General features: G+C 35.1%; 1 protein-coding gene across 1 annotated transcript in view; it reads right to left on the bottom strand.

Moving 5' to 3' along the window:
* Positions 1-2,560: 2,560 nt before the first annotated feature.
* LOC104520844 (sister chromatid cohesion protein PDS5 homolog A) overlaps positions 2,561-24,152 on the bottom strand; it is a 58,537-nt gene continuing 36,945 nt past the window's right edge. The window contains exons 6-18 of the mRNA XM_010162651.2: positions 22,551-22,631; positions 20,947-21,087; positions 19,801-19,916; positions 18,900-18,994; positions 17,854-17,999; positions 11,969-12,120; positions 8,480-8,593; positions 7,785-7,866; positions 6,982-7,030; positions 6,722-6,861; positions 5,109-5,224; positions 4,207-4,312; positions 2,561-2,725 (exon numbers count right to left, since the gene is read on the bottom strand). Of these exons, the coding sequence (XP_010160953.1) occupies positions 2,561-2,725; positions 4,207-4,312; positions 5,109-5,224; positions 6,722-6,861; positions 6,982-7,030; positions 7,785-7,866; positions 8,480-8,593; positions 11,969-12,120; positions 17,854-17,999; positions 18,900-18,994; positions 19,801-19,916; positions 20,947-21,087; positions 22,551-22,631 (1,503 nt within the window). The remainder of the gene's footprint in view (positions 2,726-4,206; positions 4,313-5,108; positions 5,225-6,721; positions 6,862-6,981; positions 7,031-7,784; positions 7,867-8,479; positions 8,594-11,968; positions 12,121-17,853; positions 18,000-18,899; positions 18,995-19,800; positions 19,917-20,946; positions 21,088-22,550; positions 22,632-24,152) is intronic.

The raw sequence follows: 24,152 nt of genomic DNA, 5'->3' as shown, positions 1-24,152 counted from the left end.
CCCATTCCCTGTCCCCCTGGGGGGAGGAGGTGGATATTGGGAGAGAAGTTAAGCCCGGGAAGAAGGGAGGGGTGGGGGAAGGTGTTTTAAGATTTGTTTTTACTTCTCATTATCCTCGTCTGATTGGTAATAAATTAAAATTTGGGTTTTCCCCCAAGTCGAGTCTGTTTTGCCCGTGCCAGTAATTGGTGAGTGATCTCTCTCTGTCCTTATCTTGACCCAGGAGCCTTTCACTATATTTTTCTTCCCCCTGCCCAGTTGAGGAGGGGGAGTGATAGAGTGGGCTTTGGTGGGCATCTGGCACCCAGCCAGGGTCAAGCCACCTCAAATTGTGGTCGTTAATCGCAACGCACACTCAAGTGAACACCTGCTTTGTTCTGAGCTTCTGCATTTGAATCCCCTGAAATCTATCAGAGGCCACCCAGCAGGGTAGAAGCCACTCCAGAGACCAGGTCGAGGTTGGTCAGACTGTTTGGTTCCACTCCTGAGAGCGTGCTGGAACGCAGAGAGGCCTGTCCCCTGAGAGGTCATCGTCTGAGACACTAACTCGTGAGGTTTACCATGCAACTCACCCAGCGACTGACACAAGCAAACAAAATTACCTAGAAAGCGTCTGACACAGAAACATCTAAAAAAACTTCCTTGCTTTCTTGAAAGGCTCAGTAACAACACAACATTCAGTACAGGGATTATTTAGCACCCAGCCTTCACTGACACATTCTACATAATCAAAATTAGCAACAAGATGTGGAAGAAGAGCTTGCAAGGTTGAACGAATGAGGTCTCAAACATTTTCCTCAGAAACCACACAAAACCCCAAACCAAAGACCCCTAGAAAATGTTAACAGTATCCTAAAGTAGAACATCTCTTCTTAAATCTGCTAAGATTCCACAAGTTGGATTAAGTAAAACCAAAATAGCAAAGAATTCAGTAAAACCTACACTTAAAATAAGCTTCAATGCCTAACCTACAGTTTTCATAGTGTAACTACATGCACACTAAAGGGCATCAGCTACAAACCACACCTCACCACAGCCCGACTGACATAAATCTGCAAAAGGTGAAACCTGACATATTTACACACACCTTTACATGTTTACATCTGCAAGTTTACATGTGGTCCACATGCTCTCTTTGAGCGTGGCCTATGCTTCTGTCAGACTCTAGAGTCATACGGCAGTCCTTGTCCATGGACTGGTGCACAAAGCTATTCATTTTCCATATGAGGAAGAACTTGAACTACTGCTGGTGAACACTACTTCAAAGGACAGCAGGCAGTTTGCTCACACAAGTGGTTTTAAAAAAAAAAACAGGTTACTTTAAACAAACCATCGTGCAGATTATATAAAATCTTTGGTTAATGGTAAAGATTTCTGAACACGTGACATCTGGAATACCTACTTGTCCTCAGACTTCTTTTTCTTTGCGTCAGTGTAAACACTTACCTGGTTTTGGCTTTCAGATGTTAACCTGACTTGCCTGCAAACCACGCCAAGGGCTAAACCTCCATTTTGACAGTTACATTTTTAAGTTATCTGAGACTGCCCAGACTATACTTCAGCAACACCTGGCTAAAGCATGAAGCCAAAAGAAATGTCAGCGATGCCAGCTCCTTTGACAGAAGGTTATATACCTCAGCAATGCACAGTCTTGACTAAACTCTAGTATGGAACCACAGACAATTTGGACTACGCTGGGAACTATACTGACAATGGGTATTGCTGGGCTTTTCCTTCCATTCACCCCTACAAGTGTCTTTAAAAGTGTCCCATACATGAAATTGTAACACTTTTGCACAAAATCTGATTCAAATCCGTAAGAATTGCTAAGGTTACATCTTCAACTCACTGAGAACTTAAGGTGTACATTAGTACACGTTTTAGCATAGTAATACCTGAGACACTATTTCAATATATGAGGGCTTGAAGCCTGTGCTTTATTATCTGGATTAGTTAGTTACTAATAGGCTAATTTTAAGGTTTTAGATGTTACCCACAAAGTTTTAAATAGTCTGCGAATACCTAGTAGATTATACAGCTTTAATCAGCAGTTTGCAGCATGAATTGCATAATGATGACTTATAGACAGCTAACTATTCTTTGTTAGAAATTCATGCCTGCTTTTGGATCTTGTTTCCCAACTTGTTTCAAAACAAACAGAGCTGTTAAACATCAGAGATTATATTTTTGTTCCTTACAAAGATAGAAAAATTGTGTGAAGGACAGATACAAGTAGAAACGATGCCAAGGAATTACATCTTCACCATATTTTTGCTGTTGCTTCTTTTGTAACTTGGGAAACATGCTACATGCTGTTTTTAAAGTGTCTGTAAGAAGATGATTTTTAAGAAGTACCCAGCATCTTCAATACATACACAAAAATAGTGAGAACGCAGAATTTAAAAATGAAGAGATAGAAAGGTAGTGAAGGAATACAAAATGATGGAAGAGCAGCTGTTCTTATTTTCAAGACTATAAAGTAATTTTAGAGGCAACACATTAAATAAACTATCAAGAGGCAGAATTCCACGTATGAAACGCAGCATGTAAAGAAATACACTCACGATCTTATCTGTGGCAAGTCTGTTTCTATTTTGTGACCCGTGTTTCTGAAAATCTGTATGGCTGCCTCAGCTACCTTATCATCTTCCATCCTGAGGCACTGCAGCAGAGACTCATAGGTCTCTGCAGAGTGGAACGAGGTAGGATGTGTAAAGGACAGAACCTGTAGATACACATTAAAACAAAGGTATATTTATTCATGGTAAATGAATCATCAGAAAAACAAAATTATGTCTGTTTATTAGCATTACCATCAACACAAATAGCTATTACACGCTCATATAAGATTACTGCATTCAATAACTGCGCCTTGGAGAAGGTGATATAGGCATTTTCAAATAAATTAATCTATGCTTTGTTCTTCAGGTTCTCCTCCAAATATTTTATAAAGTACTACATTATTTTAATATGTAAATATACTAAATGAACACTTATTCAAAAGTGTTCATTTATATTCCAATCTACTTAAATAAGCTTTTTTCTAACTTAACTGAAATCTTAATTTCTCCAGAATCTATAGTCCCTGAGCAGAAAAGAAATCAAGAAGGTTAAGATATCTACAAACAAAACATAGATTACTGTCATTTTAATGTAAAGCTAATGAAATATAACACATTCTGTTAAACAGGAGAAACGTCAAATAAGAAAACTAAGCATGCAGAGATTCAAGGCAGGACAAGAGAGAATAAAAGGTTATCCCAAAGCAAAACTATGTTAAGTATAGCGAAGTTTAGATAAAATAACGTAGGGAGAACAATGAAACAATGAGAAGTTACATGTATTTTGTGTATTCTTTAGATTTATCTTATCTTGGTTTCTTTGATCAGGGTTGCCTACTTGTGTGAGTATCAATGTGTGAAATAACATTCTCAAAGATATCCACGTCACAGCAACAAAATCTCCAACTTTGGCAGACTTCTTTTCTGAGCTACATTAGCAAACAGACATTACTTCCCTGCATACTTCTGTGTAACTATTTAGATGATGGTTGCCATTACCAAATTTGGTGTGATATGTCTCCATAAACTCCACCTCGTTCATTCATACTTCTGAGAAGTCTCACTCTAATTACATAACCTTCCCCTCCACTCCCTCCTATATTTCATACTGCCCTTTGTAACATCCTGAAAATAAAGTCTCATTAGTGAACTGCCAAATCCATCACAGATGTTTTCCAGGTATTTCAAACCTTTCTTTCTCCCCAGCCGTTTGTCATCACCACTGAGAACACAAGTTCCCCTGTCCCCTTTTTTCTCCTCTGTGTAACCCAGCTCTTGAGTTTATTGCTTGCTTTTCTTACGGTACCATACAGGCCCCAAAGAACATGCCCCTCCTAATTTCCCCATTTGTCTTTTTCTCACTGTACCTCTGCACCTTCTTCTATATGACTTCCCTAAGCAGAAAACAATTTCTGCTTTCATGTGTGTATTTCAGCTCTTGGCACCCTTTCCAAAACACTTCTTCCAAAAAAACATCTTTTATTATTCCTTTCTCAAGTGAGCACTAATAACCAAATACTTTCACACATTAATAAAGTATTTATCTAAATAATAATTATTAAAACCATATTAACATTAATTCATTAGTCATAACCACACTTTTGTCCCTTCCATTGCAAATTATAGCTGCATTAATGTAGATTACCTTGAGAAGTTCAAGTCCTGCACGAATAGCAGTATCAGGACTTACACCCTCCTCTTCATCATCAGCTGTCCCTTCTATGGATTTATTCATTAGTTTTACTAGTGCACTGAAATAAGAGATAGAAAAAGAAAAAAGCAAATGAATGTGACAATGTACAGTGTTAAAGGCTGAAGATACCAGCAAAATTACTTGGTTTTGACAATAAATAAAGTAGTAGTCCATTATGGGGGAGGTGTTGGGGTGCTTATTTTTTGGTTTTAGTTTTTGTAGGGGTTTGGCAGTTTTGTTGTCGTTTTTTCTTTTTTAATCAAGCTATTCCCTTATTCCTTTTCCTTCTGATTTAGCTTTCTGAAAAATTAATTCTTTAGGAAAAAAAACCCACAAAAAAACAACAAAAAAATCCCACCATGTTGGCAGCATTCAGATCAACACATAGTTTCATGAGTTTCAGAATGTAATCAGGTTGCCAGACAAGTCTCAAAAGAAATCCAAACATTTTTCTTACACAATCCCACAAAAACTAATTAATTCAACTGCTATACAGAAGACTGCTGCAGTTAACTATGTGAAAATTATGATAATAATTTTCACCTTAAGCCCCACAAATAGCAGTTTTCACTGGGAACAACTGCTATATTTTTAAAATAATTTGCAGACAGCACTGCAAAGAAGTATTAAAAAAAATAATTCTCTAGGCTGCTGGAAATTAAGACATCTACAGGAAATGTTGTTAGGTTTTTTGTTTGCTTTTTTGTTGTTTTTTTTAAGAAGCATATTTACTGCTATACCAGACTAATCTAAATCCCAAGGAAATCCTTTATTTGAATTATGTTTTAAAATTTATTTTAAATCACCTTTATAATCACTCATGTCTGATTATATGTATGATCTTTCAAACTTACCTAATGGCTTCTGAGTCGATATGTACAGGGGCAATTCTTTCCAAAAGGAATTTGACCATTTCCAGAAAAGGATTTGTTGGCTGCTTAGGATTTGCAAGTTTCCGGGCTATCTCTCTCTACAAGAATGTTAGATACAAACAAGAATTATACTCATTTTACTCACTTCTTAAGCATGCTGAATAAGCTAAATATAGCCACTTCTTTTAACCACAGGGATTGCCCATATAACCAGTGAAATATACTTGAAGGGGGGCTGCTGTCATCTCTAAATATTTCTTTATCCCATTATATTGAAAGCAGACATACTTTACCGAACTCTTTAAATGTAAGAGGCACATAGGTTTCTAGTGACAGTTCTTTAGAGTTTCTCATGGAACTGCAGGCCAGATACAAAACAGAATCCAGAGAGCTAAGTGCAACGTAGAAGGAACTTAAATATCTGTGTTGACAAGAGTAATCCAGAAATCTGTATGTAACCCTGTTGTATGTGTGACATTTCATAAGCAATGATGGAAAAACTGGACTAAAAGCTACACTACTGCAGATGTGCGGAAGCAGTACGCTACCTTGGCAACAACAGATGTTCAGACCCTATGTACTTGCTTATGAATGTTTTGGATCAAAAAAAAAAAAATCTTTCCCCTCTGAATGCCCCAAATGTCAAGAACATTAAATTCAGCTGCAAACCCAGCAGAAGATGGATAAGAAGGTATTTTTTGTTTTGAACAGAAGCCTAAAATTCTCTCAAATAAATGACCTTCCTGACCTTCCTTCTCCTAAAAGGTTGGATGATGCAGACCCTACAAACCAGGAAAATGTTCTGTTCTGTTAAATTATCTTCAGGAAGAGGGAAGAAATTTTCCTCTTGAAATTGCATCACTGCATTCCCAATGTGCAAAATTTACTGGTTTAGAAGGAGACATACTCTATACATTGAGTGGTTAGGACGTAATTCTGAAGGTCATTCCGTTCTCCTCCCTGGACAAATTCAGAGCCATGAGACAAAACCCAAGCAACCTATGTTTGTTTGGTGAAGCTCTCTATTCTGATTTCTGTCAATGAAACCACTTACTTTATTTTGGGACCATAATGAAAAAAAGAAATCTATGATTGTTGGCACAATCTGTAAATCCCTGGAAAAGTCCGATTTATTATTAAGGTGTGTATTTTCATCAAAGAGGTTAAACGAGAGAGAGATCAAAGTAACATTCTAGGAAGAAAAATAAATGAATAATATGCAGATGGTACAATATTTGGCTTTGGCTTGCAGGTACTCAGAATAGTTTTCATCGGTGTCACAAGACAGTTTAGGAACCTTAGTATAAAAGAGACACTTGAAAGAAAATATTCTTAAAAATTAAATTAGTCTTTTAGACTTTATGCTTGATGCTCAGAATCCCAGGAAGGAATAAAGCTAATGTTTTCTTAGGAAGCAAGACGACGATCATAAATTATATTCTCCATAATCTCCACAGGTTATCAAAGAAGGTATTTTATGAAAATCAGAAATATATAAAAATCGTGTTAAGGTACCAAAAGAGACAATTAACTCCAAATAACTGCTTTAAGCATGAATGTTTAAGGAATAAAAGTTTGCTTTTCCATTTCCTTACCACACAGACATCTGCCTGTTTACAAGAACACGTAGGGCTAATTAACAGTTCAAGCTGGGACCGAAGTTTCTCATCGTCACCCAGAACCTGATTGAATTTCTTCACAAAATCTTGTGCTTTTCCAGGATCTGGAAGGTTTTCTGTATGATTAAACACAATTTAAGATAAGATAAATTTGCCACTTCATTATGCCAAGATTCACATAAATACAATTTCCAGGAATGCTGTAATAACAGTTTATAGAACTTATTAATACTTACTTGCTATGGTCATCAGCTTTCCAAACATAGCTGCACTGTTTGCTTCTGACTGAGGACAACAGTAAAAGAACAAATAAACAAATAATCAATTTCTTCTTTATAAAATAAACCTTTAAGCTGATCTGTTAGTTCTTCTGCAGCACTATATTCTACTCTGGAATCTTATGTTCTATGTTTTTGTGTTAAGAATAAACACTAGAATAATATATCAGTGTCATTGGCAGCTACTACACACAGAAAAAGGGGGAAAACATTCTTGCAACATCAAAGAACTGCAAAAATTTGCTACTTCACATAAAAACCCCCAAATAAACAATTCCCCCAAGCCTACACCCAAACCAAAACCCCAAAACAATGCCCTTCTATTGAAAGTTTCTCCTAGTTTGGAGATATGCTTGTAAGTAAAACTCCAAAATAAACACTTATCTTCTGTTTTCAAACAAACAAACACAAACAATGACTTTATGTTACAACATATTCCATTCTCAAAATATGTTCTAAAATAAGAAGCAAAAAAGGTGTGTCGAAAGAAAACAAAAAACTTGGAAAATTTAAAAACTTTTTTCCAAAGTTTTAGTTTAGTTTCCAAACTAGTAATATAAAAAAAATGGTAAACATAAGGAGGCCCATATAACTTTAAGCATTACTGAAGGCAACTTTACTTATGAGAATGGAACATTGTCTACATAAGGAATCAACAGAATAATAAAGTCACACTGAACAAATAATATAGTATTAAAAAACCCCAGTAAATCACTCTAACAGGTCCATTGGATAAAGTATTAATATTTTCAAAATCGTACAGTGGGCTGCTTATGCAAGTCTAGTAATTCTCGTACGTGACTCCTTAGCATGTTCTGGCACTTCCACATCTCATTCAGTGCTCTGCAAAAGTACAAAACCAGAAAAGAAAATCTTACCAATTTGATCATGAGAAGAACATGCTGGATGTACTAGTAAACAAGATTGTTTATTTATTTTTCTTACAAGTGCAACATCTGCTCGGTACAATCAAAACCTACTAAGTTATAAAAATAACCATTCCAAACAAGGTGGAACCAATTTTCTCCTTTTACAAATGAGCTCTCTTATTATTCTACTTGGAACAATTTCACGTATGCAGGACAGCCAGAGTATATCTTACAACCACCCGAATTATCTTGAAAATAACATTTTCAACATAAAAAACAGGCCACTATCAACCAGAATTCAGTTATAGATATCTTCATCGTGGACCTTACTTGTGCATTTTTAATTCTGCTTTGTTCTCACTGAATGAAAATGAATGGATAAAACCACTCTTCTCAAATATCAAGGTATCTAATGGACACATAAGAGTTTGTATACAAAAGGGAAACATTTTGAAATACTACTTGCAAATAATGCTAAGCACTGATTACTTATATTTTTATTTAAATGTTGACAATACAAATAAGAGGATATAAATGTTGGAAAAGCCCAAGAAAGGAATCATTTGCTGAACACAAACTATACTCACTTGACAGCATTTGGATCCAAGCTAGCATACAAATAGTACAAGCACTTCATTCGCTCTTCTGTTTCCAAATTGTGTGGAACGAGATACTGAGCAAAGATTTTCTCTACTAGTAATCTGCAGGAAAGGAACAGATAAAAACTGTACATTTACAGAAGTGGTGATACCTTTCAGACAAGCTGAAAGAACACAAAAATATCAGAAGTCATTGAAACTACATTTTTTAACAGAGAAGGAAAAAAAAAAGTAATGGTCTTTTTCTCATCTGCAGATTCCTTCCACTGTTAATAGAAAGATTAGCAAAACTGCTTCTTGAGAGCTTTTCCATGTTCTTTAATTTTCACCTCTAAGAGGGAGTAATTGCTTTATTTATCACCATCCAAATTCTCCTTTTTCTTTAGGCTCTGAGAATCTCCCTTTAGTTCACTCTCATACATAAGAGAATGGGATACAGACAGTAAAAAAGCCCAAATAAAGGAGAAAGAATACAATATAACTTGAGGAGAGGAAAACTAAAAATCTGAAGTATCCTTGAGGGAAAGGTTAAGATAAAACTGCAGTATTTGAGAAAAAACCAAAACATTTGAAACTACTCATTATTCTAATACAGAGGCTAAAAATCAACATTAAAAAGGTAAAAACAAAGGAACACCAAGGAACAAAAAAGGAAAACTAAATGAGAGCAAACTAAATCAGCAAAAATATTCTTCAATTATCTTTTTTTTTCTAAACAATAATACATATTTAAAATTTTACACAAACTACAAAATATGACCCTACCATACCCCCCTCAAATGAAAGAACATTCAGACATTAATTTAATCCATAGCAATGAGAGCTGTGCACAATGTTCACCTCTACAATTTGATATTTATGGACAAATAATTTGTGCGCTTGAATTTACAAACTTTTGGACTATGATTCGTAGTAAGTGCTCAGGGAGTGCCTTCTACAAAGGCCACAGGAGGCAGCACAGGTCAAAGGTACCTTATTTCTGCTCAAAAAAAAAAAAAAAAAATCCAAGAGACATGATGGCAAGGCAGAGGAATAAAAGGATGATGGTGAGTATGGATACAACTATCTCGAGGTGTGCTATTCCACACATTATTACTAAAGAAAACTTGGCTTTTGCCCTTTAAATGTACGTTTTACTGCTGATGACTCCAAGAACTAAACTGCTTGGCGAACAGGATCTTCAGATCTCAGAGGACTCCATCTCTGTTTAACATACTAGGAGACTGGAGCAATCAGAGTTATCTTACTAATTTATGAACACTGCTCTAGCTCACATGTCTACAGATACATGTTCTAGAAAAGCTTTCAACACAAATGGTGAGACTGTATCATGCCTTTCCTGGTCCATGTCAGTTAGGGTAAAGATTTACAAACATGGAATACCTCTTGGACACACTTTTCTCCTGAGAGGAAAGCAACTGGCTAGCATATCAAGAAAGGGTAACAGGGCAACATTTAACACATGGTTATTTTATTCTGTTCCCTATGCATTTGTTGTAAAATGAAGAAGCTCAGGTGATAAGCACACAGGTGATAAGCAGTTCTTAATGTTAGAACTTCTGTCTTGAGTGTACATGCACATCAAAAGTCAAGTAACATCAAAAACATTAGCAAGTGACTGAGTTAAGGATCTGTGAAGAAAATTTGTTCTATTCCACTTCATGCCTGGATATGGTGTGATATTGCACCTTTATCTTTTGAAAGAACTAGGCTTGTCCCATGCACACAATGGAGAATACTCTCAAGGCTGTTCACTGTCACTTTTTATCCTCCTCCCTCATTATGGAAGAAAAACAGGCCAGTGCTGGCTAATTTGACCTATGCTTGTGTGTTTAAAGGACTGGATGGATTCTGTCTTTAAAAGATCACAGCATTTCTACAGCTCTTCAAGTGCTGAAAGTACCAACTTTCTAATTTTGATAGTGATAACATTGAAATGCATTTATTCCTCCACTCTGAGATGGGGAAATCAACTCAATTGTGTGACTGAGCAAGAACTTAACTGTTAGCCTTAAAAGCTAGTAGAATTTGAATTAAAATCCAGGGTACCAAACTGAACTAGAGAAACACTGAAAATTAAACAGAAACACTGAAAATTAAACCACCAATCTTTAAGTGTGGATACACAGAAAACAAACAGCATATAATCCATGTCTGCTCCTTAAAAGACCAGTTTCAATGGCTTGATCACTTTCAGAGAAAGAAACTCAGTTTTGATGACACAGTTTTTCCTTAAAATTCCTTGCCTTGTTTCCCTGACAGGGTTCTGCATTTCCTGTAAGTAGGAATACTGAAAAAACCTGCCCTGTTCAGTATGGAACTTTGATTCATTCTCTGCTATCAAACCTGTGTACTGACAGAGAAATGAACAGGCCAGAAAAAACACCAATTACCTTCTCAATGCGAATTAAAGCACATTTGATGCATATACATATGCAGAATTAGCTTTGTGTAAACTATGTGAAGATTTCCTAATTTTTCCACTATTTGATACTTCTACCTCAGGAGACTTCCAGTGTAATTTCTATGTGTACAATCTCATAACCACTTTTATTCTTAAAAAAATAATAATAAAAAAATAAAAATAAATTTAAAAAAAGCATCAACTAATCAAATATGTAACTCTGGCCCACTTACAATCAACCAGATGGACAAAGTGAGAGCCTTCACCACTGCAGTGGTAAGAATTCACCATCAGAACTGGCAACTGAAGGAGGCTATCAGTCCATTCAGACTAGTCAGTAAGATCACAAAACATACTGAGGTAACAGATTGTACAAGCAAGATGCTAAGAAACACTATAAAGAAATTTCCAAGTCTGTTGTATTAAAAATCTAGACTGAAATTCTAGTTTTCTGTGATCTCATAGTTTGGGTCTCCTTATGAAAGACAAAAAACTCAACAGTGAGATCTGAAAACTATCTTCCAAAACCTTGGCCAAAATACTTTCTCTAAGACAAAATGGTATTTCAAAAATTAAAAGGACACAGTGACAAAACATGGAAGAGTAGACAACAGTGGAAGCACTCCTAGTATTTCTTCAGCTTTTGTTCTACCTAAAGGGTCCATTTCTACACAGCACCCCAGAAGGAGATGTCTGTGCATGTAGTATGGTGCGTACATGCATGATGGTCACAGATCATGGATTTTAACATGCTAGCCTCTGGGAAGTAGTACGGCAAACAAGAACTAGGTATAGGAAATGCAAACTTTGGTAATTTTTTTCTATGCAGTGCTTAGGTAATGACAATCTACTATCATCACAGATCTAGTTCCATTAGTCAACAGAATGAGTACGTGAACAGATAACGCAACCATCCTGAATATCTTTGTACATGTCTTAATGATTATTCATTAAATATACTTAAAACCACATATACAGAATGTGATATAACAGCTTTCTCAGGATAAGCACGTATTTTCAGAGCATCTCTTATCACCATACAATTAAAATTAGGAAGGCTTAAGTTGACTCACTTGTCATCAATGCTATTTTGATAATATATGTGCAAAAGTTTATCCTTTATCCAGCTCACTTTCTCTGCAGCATCTTTTCCAGCTTCAGCATGAAGACAATACTTCTTGTATAGCTGGGCAAGACCCATCATAGCTTCTTTCCTTACTCGCCACTTGAAAGGGAAGAAATGAAAAGGAGGTAGGGAAGCAGCTTTGGTAAATAATATCAAATGTGTAAAAATACAGTAAAGACATAGAAGCATGAAAGACAAAACAGCCGCATTCTGACCTCCTACATTTAGACACTTCAAACGCTGAAAAATGCTGTTTAGAGCCTCTAAATGAGAATTTGTAAAGCCTACACATAAGGGGCTTCTTCCCTGTACTATGCAGATTAAGTATTGTCTGTACAGAGGAATCCAGTACTCCCCTGTGCTGAGGAAAGAAAATCTGGGAACTAGTCAGTATAAAAAAGTTAAGTACAGCTTAACATGTATGCCTGAGTAAGTGCCTTCTTGAGCCATGATTTGGAAGACTTCTCTATTCAGAGACAGGCACCAGAGGGGGCAGCCTTCTTTCTCCCCATAGCTTTACACTTGTCTAGACATGGTAGATCCATAGCTTAGGCCTAGCTAAACCTGACAGGGCTTAAACTCTTACACCACTTTCCAGGACAGTGGAAGAGGACCTTTTTGCTGAAGCCTTGAAGTAATAGTTGTAAGGCTCCAACATCCAAGAAAAAGCCAGACTGCAACATCCACAGAAGGAGTTCCTGGGTTCTCATCCTTGCTTTTGGTGGTCACTACTTCATACCTTCATATAAACAGGAAATGTCCCATTATTAAATACTTTAACAGACAAGATCCGTAAGCTCTCCTACACTGACTTGTGTGACAGGAATCATACCAGAATAGGCTGAGGATTAATTTAGAGACAATAGTGTCTACCACTGAATGATATGCACAGAAAGCCTCAGAAGAAAATTGTTTTCCCTCACCATTTAAAAGAAATGTGTGAAAGAGAATTCCAAACTGAAAGAGAGAATTTCTTCCAGAACACACTAGATATCAAATTTTGGCCTTGAACTCCAAGGACTAACAACACTTAAATCATTTCACCCTATCAAGCATAAATGTAGATACTATTATTCACACTGTGTGTAACTTCTTCAATCTTGTTAAACTGAGGGCTTGTTTTAACAACACTGTGAGATATTGCACATTTAATTTCTTAATAGTCTCACTGAGTAACTTCCTCTTCTTGAAGGGCAACAAAAAGAAAAAATCCTGAAGATAACATGGCTTATGTCAGCACAACAGCCTTAGACACCACTAGCTGTTGGAGTAAGCTATATCAACAATGAGATGGAAGAAATATTATAATGCAATTGTATTTTGTTACATATTTCTTAAATATTAAAAACACAAGTAACAGCTCAAGATAGTAATGACTTTGACAGTATACAACACAATACTTTGTTTTCACAAAACAGAAAAATTTTAGATATAGACATTATTGTTTAACTTCTCTGCAGGAATTTGTTCATACCCATTGTGTTCTAAAGCACATTTCAAAGAAAAAGGTCTGAGAGAAACATTTTCAGAAAAGCATTTATATTTTTCTGCATTTGGATATACTCTTCCAACGCAAGCGATAGCTTCACTGATCTCCTACAGAGACAGGAAGGACAGCAAAACTATTGTCAGAAGACAATGCAGAAGGATTGCAAGAAATTATTCTAAAAAATTTAAGCCTAAAATAACAGCAGAGTACTTAATAAAGGGTTATAAGGAAAGGAGGTTTGGATTGTCAATAGGTTTCTGATCATTGAAATTGCTGAAGAGAGTAGAAGTCAGAGCATGAAGAAAGGCAGTTTCAGGAAGAAAATGGGAGGCCCTGGACAGAACCTGTTAGAGAATGTTTTGAGAAACCACAGAAGCAAGTCACTGAACAGGAGATACAGGTAGAAAAAAGGTGCTACTAAAAATTAAAGCTCAAACAGCATACAGTAGGGTAAAAGATGAAGGCAAATGAAAATAAAGGGGAATATAACAATCAATGCCAAAGGGAGCAGATCTAAGAGAAGTACTACTCTGATTTAATTAACAGAAGAATTTTGACAGTCTTGGCTTCCTTGGTTAACCAGCATAATTAAACTTCTTCACTGAAGACTGCTGGGCAGAGTTTAAAAAGCCAACCTGTTACTGAAAGTTCAAGACAATCGCTGACCAGTTGGAATAGCTAACCAATTCCTTCCATAGAGTTAAGAATATCAGAATCTTAAAATCTTTCTCCTTCATCTGGGAAAAGCCACAATGGTTTTTAGGTACACACAGAGAAGGAGGAGTTAAAACTAACACATGCAGCAAAATGAGTAAAGAAAAACAGAAAATGGGAGTCTGTTCCCATGGCTCCTCATTCTATAGCTTTTGACTTCAGCCTGATGATGTGAAAGCCTGTTCTCACAATGGGACTAAGTCTCTAGACCACAAAGGTTCTTGGAAGAAATGGGAACAGAAGCCAGGTGTTAAAACCCTCCTCTAACTTCTTAGGTTCTTAAGGTTACTCCAGTATAAAAGAAAAGTACCTGAACCATTTCTAGAAGCTTTTAATTTTTTTTTTAATGCCTCCTGTAACTAATTATTCTGAAAAGTGAAGACATTGGAAAGACCCTACAGACAGTGCTCCAAAGGAAAATTCCTCAGAACAATTCTCATCAACAACTGGATTCCAGTTTTTGGGAAGCATCTGTTCCCAGAGTTACTTTTCCAACGGGACCAATAAAAATGGATTTGAAAGCTATAGGTGGTGAGGAAATTTGTTTATTGGGGTTTTTTGTTGTTTTTTAATAGCTGTAATCATTGTGCAAATGCCCATGCAGATCAAGTTAGCTAAGAATTTTTTTTAAAAAAACAAAGTACTGCCTTTTACCCTAAAAAAAGTCAGTATGCTATCTTTACTAATACTTTACTAATTAGAATATGGTCAGGAGAAAAAACAGATCACATAAATAGCGTACCAGTTAGCACAATTTGAATGTAAAGTTTTCTAGATTCCACATTGTCTTATGAAGAAAAAAGGCAGAACTGAAGTGACAGGTTAGTGTGTTTAAACAATCAGCATTTTACTTCAGTCTGTTGGACAAATGTTCTTTTTATAGTAATACCTATACTCATTGATAGATGATTGAAGTCCTAAAAAGAATTAGATTAAGTCAAATTGATGAATGAACATTTAGGAGTTTGCAGTAGATTTGTCCAACAGAAACCTGGCTACAAGTGGTAAATGCAGTCAGCAGAAGATAACAGAGTTCTTTAAAGCAAAAGAATAATTAAAATAGCTATAATGCACTATGCTTGAAACAGGAAAAATCCTACATAGAAAATATAAAGACAGTTACATGGACATATCAATGCCCCAAATGGAGAGAAAAACCCTTAAAAAAAAAGAAGCTGAAAGTTTATAAGTCCTTGATACTCACTTTATAACACTAATTATATTTACAAAGACATGCTGTATTATCAAGGTCTACTTCAATTGCTACTTCTTGTAGTCATTTCTAGTCAATCCTCAATTTCCATTTGTCCTCAGGATGTATTTTCATTAAAGTTCTCTCCAGAGACTTTTTATAAGAGAAACATCATCTAGAGATGAAATTATTCTTCACTGATGAGTGCCTGACAAGGCACCTAACCTTGAAATGTAATATATCATCAAACCTATAACTGGTGTGAAATCACTAAGTCAAACACATTAGGAACATTAAGAAGTATTGAGTGGGTTGAAGGCTGTAAGAACTAGCTCCATAGAAATTAGTACTACAGCTCTACAACTGACTGCCTCTTACTGATGATGACATGCTAAAGGAGAACAGAGACATGATGCAGAAGACACAGTAACAATCATCCCATTCTGACTAGGTAGAAATCCCAGTGGGAAAGGGTGGTTACACTAGAAGTCTTCAGATTTCATAAATGACTTTGTGGGCATGTTTGTTTAATGGCTGAAAAGGAAGGAAGGTGGTTTTAATCACTCCTGATAAATGTACAAGGTCAAGCTGCAGGTACAACTAACTGAAGAGCTGCTTTATAATAGTGAACCTACTTAAAATCAGTATTTCTCTATGTCTATATGCAAAGACAATACTCTTTTCTCAAAATCCATTACAGTAACATTCTCATTTTAAAAGGAGAACACAAAAAAGAGACAATTGTTTTAAAATAATTAAAGTAACTACCTAGAATGACATAGGTTATGGAAAGGATGTCCCCTGTCAAAAAGGAACAAAAACAACAAAAATCAACATGGCTACATAGCACAGTGAAGGCTGTTTTTAAAACATCATCCTCCAAAGAGGATGGAGCCATATCCACAAGAGTGGAAACAGGCAAGAGCATGAACTCTGGTAACTTGAAGGTAAATCCTTGATGAAGCACAGCAAAAGTTTCAGAACCAAATTATTAAAAGCGTACTAATTTAACATCTTCACCAAAGCCCCCTGGAGCAGGAAGGCTTCCAGACCCTTTTGTAGGGCTGAAAAACAAACAAGATTTATTCCAGGAGAAAGGTCTGAAGAGGTTTCTTGAAGTGTTATCAGAAGACATTTTAAAACTAATTAATAAAATGAGTGGTAACAAAATCATTAAGACCAGGTGGTATCCCATCCATGACTTCTACAGAAATTTAGAAATGATACACCAAATACTAACTATTCTGTTACTGCAGTCTCTCAATGTACAGAGTGAACACAGCTAATGTGAAAGAAACCAAAAGGTCCCAAGAGGAACAGAGTGCCACTCACCAGAACATCTGAGTTTGAATGGACAAACAAGTTGAAACAAAACAGTAACAACAAAGAGCAGACACTGCTGAAAAATGAAGTTATGGGAATGAGTCATTACACTTTACATAATGGGAAGTTTTGTCTAAGAAAGAAATAAATTTTTATACTGACAAGTGTATCAGTAAAATGCATTAGGATCCCAAAAAAACTTCCAACAAAGTCTCACACCAGAGGAACTTAAAATAAAAATCCTGTTTTTTCCAAAACTGTCAGTTCAGTGCTCATAAATAGCATAAAAGACAAAGAGAATGTTAAAGAAAAAATATAATTAAATAGGAACACAACATGGTGCACATCTTGAATGCCATGGCCAAGTCTGGTCACCTTGATTCCAGTAGGATATAGAAGAACAACCAGAAAAGAAAGATCAGAAGTATGCAATAATAAATTTGTGTGGAAGTTAAGCAGGTGATTCTTTTGCTTGGAAAGCAAAGGAGTGGAAAAGATATGGTTTACATTTATTAATCATAAGTGGGTCAAAGAATATTTATTATTTTACATAATGCAAAAACTACGAGATACCCAGTGAAATTATCAGACAAGTTTAAAACAAACAAGTGAAGATACTTTTTCCACACATGCATTAAACTTGAATTTATTGATGCAGATGCCAAGGATGCTTATAAAGTACAAATAAGTTCAAGAAAAAACTTGATAAATTTATGGAATAAAGTTCCATTGAAAGCTATAATGAACATGATCAAGCAGATTTAAGAAAACCTTAAATCACAAACTGCTGGAAGCCAAAACTGACCACTATGAGAATTTTACTGGGCTATAGGGACATTCGGCCTAAACACGTGACAATACTTACGTTCTTACAATAGGACTGTGTTCCTGACAAGTCAATGATCTTATCTGCTCAACAACACTTGACTGGTACCTCCATAATATGGAATCTACATTAGGATGTTCTGGCAAGAAAATTATTTTTTTCCTTGCAGCATTCTAATTAATAGTCAACTCTAAGATTCTCTGTTTCTGTGTCTTTGGTTTTTTGGCTTTACTTTTACCAAATTATATCAGAAGCAGATATTCCTGAAAATAAAATATTAACACTTACCCGTTTGTCTAGCGTTCTTTCCCTTACAAAGCCAAGCAGCTGGTCATTGACTAAAGAAAGATCTCTCTTGCCCGCAGTAATAATTGTAACAATAACATCATGTCGAATGGCTTCTTCTGGGTCATGTGATCTAACCTTCAAATATTCTGTTACAATCAGAAACAATGAAAAGCTTTGCTTTTTAATGCAGATATGACGTATGCATTTAACATTATTTAATAATGTTAAAACAATAAAGTGCCAGTCACATATTACAACCATATAATCAATTAAACATATAACTGCCTACAGGAAACATCTGTTTCAGCATTTTTTATGTTAAACATTTACAGTTATATAAAAGTGAATAGCTTTTACAGTAACCTCATTTGCAACAAGCAATAAAGTGAAATAAAACTGATTAGAATATATTGAAAATAAAGGGGGGTGGGGTAGGGAGCAAGAAGAAATAAAAAGAGCAGTGACTTTAATTCCCCAAGAGCTAAGAAGGTGTGTTGGGTTTGTGTGTGTCCAACACAGAAGGTAAATAATAAATGAAAAATACTGACAAATGCTGTAGGTTAGCTTGCAACAAAAAAGAACAGTATTTTCAGTTAAGCCTGAAATTCTGCTCATAGTTAGTGTGATGCTGAAGTGAAGGAAGAGACTTCGTAGTTTAGATCAGTGCAATGTCATTTTCTAAACTCAGTGGAAGAGAGTACTGGGGAACACACTGACTGGTTTTGAAAATAAATCAAGATGTTGCACCAATATTTGCTTTGACTTGCCAAAAGTTTCATTAGAATCTGAAATTATTTTAAAACTAATTCTGCAATGGGTAGCTTCTTAAAGATTCACTCTGATAAAATCCACACAATGTCACACACTCCTCTCTTTCTAGTAACTGGTGCTTTGGCAGAAAGCAATTACTCAGTAGTCAGTTCTTCCACCCAGCATCAAGCATGGGACTTGATACATTTTAGTACTATACTGCTATGTACTAAAATAATTACATTCTTCCTTGCTCATTTCTTGAATTATTCTAAACCCCTGTATAAGCATCTCACCAGTGAGGTCTTTTGCTAAGTCTGGATGGTTCATTAAACAATGACTGGCGAATTTCACACTCTCTAATCTCACAGGGACATGGATATCATTGAACCTAGAGGGACAGAAGATGATGAATGTTAATTTTTAATTAGCCTTGCAAATCAAGATTATTCTCTATGTAGCAACACGTGTTGATAGTATGTTCCATTAACTGCTAGAATACTTTTATATGGCAAAGTAACGCAATAGCAGTGTTTTGAATTTATCTCCATAATGTATCTCATACAAATTTTTATGTTATCTCTTGCAAAATTAAGTCAGGACTTAAATGACAGGATCAATGTGCTATATGCAGATGAAACGTTGACCCAATGGATTTTGTCCATAATTTTCCATATAGTGTCAACTGTGTGTGTGCATGTGTGTGTGTGTGTATATATATATCTACACACACACGTATGAAATTATAAAAATATAAATCGTCATATAACATGTACCATTTGAAAACATTAGCTTTTTAAGAAATGATAAATTTCTATATTTACTTAAAAGGAAGCATCTCTTCACTCAAAAAAGGCAAATGCCAAATAAAACAGATATAGTTGCAGATAGAGCTGAACAGTGTAAGACTTCAGACACTGATGGCCTATCTATTGTGTAATTTCTGCTACGTATGCAAGGTGCTATCTATCTAACCTGTATTCCCATAGCTGACAGCAATATAGCAGCAGTTCTTCAGGCTTATTCATTCTAAAATATAACTGTCTGCAATTCTCTGCTCAGAAGATTTAACAAAAGAAATTGTTCAACTGCAAACAAACGGTTACATCCTCTAAAACCACAACAAAAATACAATCCCATCAGAAAATTCTGAACAAAAATAATAGATATTTAGAATTCTATCCTTATCTCTCTTACCGCCCAAGAAAGCACTGCCAAAGAGGACGATTTTGTGTGGCCAGATCAGAATCTTTGGAGCCAAAGAGTTTAGCCAGAAGTCGGACAACAGCCAAACGTTCTTCTCCATCATTGCTCTAAATATCAAAACATGAAAAAGGAACTGTAAAACATTATCTGTAATATCTTAATAATAATTTCTGGCTTCCTTTTCATTCTGCTATTATAAATTAGATTAAAAAGTGAGTTGGAAATTATTTCTGATAATCCGCAATCTCCCTAATTAGTTTATTAGATACATGTAAGTAAAAATATGCAAATATCTATTAAGTTAATATATTACAGCCACTGAAGAAATGGTTATGCTTTGAAAGTGCCTTCTCTTTCGGGAATAGAAACCCAGGCACAGTAGTTTGAATAATGTATATCCCTAACAATTTCAACAATGAATGATCTTATTTTTGCTTTAAAACATACTTTAATACTATTTTATGTGTTTAGACATCAATTAAGATGTTATAAACAGATTTGCAGTAATAAGAAGATATATCTAATTTCACCAAATACATATTTCTTGGTTATTTTTGTTTGTTGCCACCATACCCTTTATGTACATGCACACACATAAAATTATTTCTCTTTTCTACTTACAATCTTATGAAAGACAAACAGCTTTTTCATTAAAACCAACCAAACCCCCACAACAGGATAAATTAACTATTTCCAAGGATTCAAAGAAGTCAGCTGACTCATTAGCTGCTTCTGACAAATCTGAGAAAATACTTGTAAATACTTCCTATTAAAGCATTATTTCACAAAAGAAAATTCTGCAGGTCAATACTGAAGCTGACACACCTGCATTTCATGAGATAAGCCAACCACAGCCCAATTACTTTATAAATTGCAGGTGAAATCCAAAGATTAAGTACGTACAACTTTTGCAATAGCTCATATGAATACATCGTTATGACCGTATATTTTGTGTGCGTAGAACATGTTTGCAAGCACAGAAAGCACACAATTGTATACAACTTTCCAGTGTCTTCCTTTTATTTTAAAGAGAAATGTAATACTAAAGTAATAAATATAATTTTGTTATCCCTCCAGCTCTGCACTCTTATTTCCACACAAATTTAATTACTTGTACAAAGCTACCCTGTAACCTACCTTCAGCTTGAATTCGAGCTGCGGCATGACAGACAGCAGTAAGTGAGGATCTATGGCAAAAAGCTCTTGTATCAAGTCAAACACATGTTCTGATAAGTCGCTTACTGAAGACTTGCCCAGTACCAGAACCTGGTTAAAAAACTAGAATACAAACAACATTATTTAGCAGATTTTCCTTCACCAATGCAAACACTATTTTAAAAAATTATTTTAACACAGTATCATTAATACTTGAATTCTAATGGAAGGTACTCAAATACACATTTTTTCACTATATCAAAGCATTTCACCCTTACAGTTTTGGTTCAAGCAAATTAAAAGCAAACAGCCTTCATAGTTGAGTTCTATTACTTCCATCAGGACTGATGAACTAATGGTAATCTGATAATTTAAAATATCAATAAACATCTCCCCAGCAAAATTAACAGGTAATAAAAGAATTATTAATTTAAAATGCATATTCATCCAGTAGAAGTTGAGAAAAAAATTTAGTATCTTATTTTGAATTTTCTTATAATTTAAAACCAACCCAAGTTGAAGATCAATAGATGTTGAAAAAAAAGCTTCTCTACTTTTAAATCAATTTTAAAGAATGTCAGATGATGTTATGTGTTTTGTGATATTTGATGGTAATGTATCAAGGTTATTAGCGATCTAACAAAAAAAAACCTAAAGTAGCTTAAAATATGAATGATTTCTTTTGGATTTGTTAAATTTTACTATGCTTTATATACTTCCTATTAGATATGTGGGTTGATATTAATATTTTTTGAGCAGTGAAAATGCTACAAAGCTATTACACCCTTGTATAAGAAAGTAAGACGAATAACATTAAATCAACTCAAAGGTTGCCCTGTGCACTCTCCCGTTTCCAGCTATGGCTAATTACAAAAGCTTAAAAAAACAGGGGAATTGGAAAGTGGTACTTGTTAGTGAGACACCTTGATATTTTAAATACTTACCGATTAATCTTTTATTAATTTGCTCAATTCCCTTTTTAAACTATGCTGATTTTTAAGAATTCTATTGGTTCCAACACCAAGGAAATGCAACAGAATGGACCAGACTACATCCCCCACAAGACTGTAGCAGCTTTTTTCATAGGTAGAACATACAACACTGACATTCAACAAAAGGAATTAGAGTAGAAGAAAGCCTTGTAAAAAATGCAATTCTTGTACTCATTATGACTACAACAAATTTAGAAATATCTATAAAGAGCCAGTAGCTTGAAATGCTTCATCCTAAAGCGTGGTATTAAATGAGGCTGTCTGGTTGCCAGAAATACAAAGTACTAACAATTCCTTTTGTTGCAACAGGATTTTTTTGGTGGTCACCTATTTTCACTGCCTAGATTTGGGCTTAACTTTAGAAAGAGACGGGTAAAAATTAATTTCCTCTTCACTTACTTGAAACACCTCACATACTTCTTTAACAACAAGTTAAAAATATCCCATTTGGAAAATAGTATTCTTGTAGCTGCATTATAAAATGTGACTTTTATAAACAATATTTTAAAACAAACAAACAAATCTCTGATAAATCAAGACAGTAACAAGAACATTTGTGACTTGTAGGTAACATGGATTAACTAATTTACATACATTGGCAATACACGGTTCAATGGTCTGGACGGTCCTTTTCAACAGGACTTTTGCAAGATCAAATGCTTGTTTATTAAGGTTCTGAAATAAAGAAAAAATAATAATAAAATTTTAAAGATACAAACTAATGCAGATGACTTGGCTTTTCGTTCTCAACCTTAAAAAATCATGACTTTAGAAAAATACATTTTACCACCAATCTGTTTGTTTTCAAAGTTCAGTTATGTTAATTCCACAACTACAGACTTAGAAAAATCTTAAAACTAGTTTTTAACAGACTTAAAAAGAAACCTACCCCAAACCCATCACTTCCTGTATATTGTTCTAAGACTTTCTCACTCCAGTGGTTACCTTTAGCCTTGCATTCACATCTAGAAAAATGTTCATGTGCAATCACATTAAAAGTTTTGAAGAAACATTACCACACCTCCATATTTTGACAATTAACATGCACCAAATTCTTGCCACTCAAAAATGAACAAGTCTAACTTATTATTATGTGATTCTGTTTCCCCCTCACACACTAATTCAAGGTATATCCTGTAGCAAAGTTCAGCCTTGTCTAGAGGGTAAAACTGTGAACTGACTTCTCCATGGACTGTACTTTATGCTCTGAGATAGCCCATAGAAAGCACCTACAGTTGGGCAGAGTTAGCTGCAAACTTTCCAAGTAAACGTTTGATTGCAACCTAACAAATCTGAACATTGCTTTTATTACTCTCGAGCAAGATAAGGAATGTAACTGCACATCTGAAAAATGTGATTGTTCAGATCTGCACAAATCCAATATGCAGTATCTCATCTGGGATTAATGCAGCTAGAAGAGGAAAGAAAGAGGAAAAAAAAAAAAAAAGGAAGGTGGATTTGCTGCTTGCCCTGAAAATTACAAATGACTGCAGACAAAATATAAGTGAAGCCGAAGGATGACTGATTCTTGGAAAGAAAGTATTTGGCAAGTCTGCATTGAGAATGACTCCCCTCATGTTCTTTTAGCTGATGGGATGACAAACCAAAAGACAGTTCATCAGCTGATAGGAAAGAGAAACAAATGGCCAAAGGCTCAAACAAGTATCTCCTCAGTCACCATAGCACTAAACTGATGTCTCATTACAGAAGACACTCAGATAAGTATAAACTCTTCTTAAACTCGAAATAAAAGTTTATCTCCAAACCAGATCATGATCAAAATCTTGTTGGCAGGTATGTCTGTATTAAACTAAAGGACTGCCAGCCTCATACAGAGAATATATTTTATGTGGATCTTCAATACAGCTTCAAAGATTTCTTGCAATGAAGTTGTGTTGTTTTTTTTTTCCCTAGACAGCCTCACCAGAGCCAAAAAAACAAAAGAACCCTCCCAAAATCATCACACCCAAACAACAAAAAATGCACAAATCAAACAAAAACTAAAACAACAGGCCAAACACAAAAAAATCCAAGAAACCCCCAAAGAACCAAAACAGCCTATAAAATAAATATATATTGATAAAATAAACAACTAGTAATAAATAATAAATTTAAAAATGACCAGTCTTTTAGAAGAAAATAAACCCCTTGAAAGTCTGGATTGGCCATGCTGTAGAGGATGTAGAAGAAAATACT

This window comes from Antrostomus carolinensis, unplaced genomic scaffold, assembly GCF_000700745.2.
Source record: "Antrostomus carolinensis isolate BGI_N321 unplaced genomic scaffold, ASM70074v2 scaffold12982, whole genome shotgun sequence".
In the NCBI taxonomy this organism is placed as follows: domain Eukaryota; kingdom Metazoa; phylum Chordata; class Aves; order Caprimulgiformes; family Caprimulgidae; genus Antrostomus; species Antrostomus carolinensis.
Note: the sequence above shows the minus strand (reverse complement) of the source record. Positions and strands in the feature narration are given on the sequence as shown.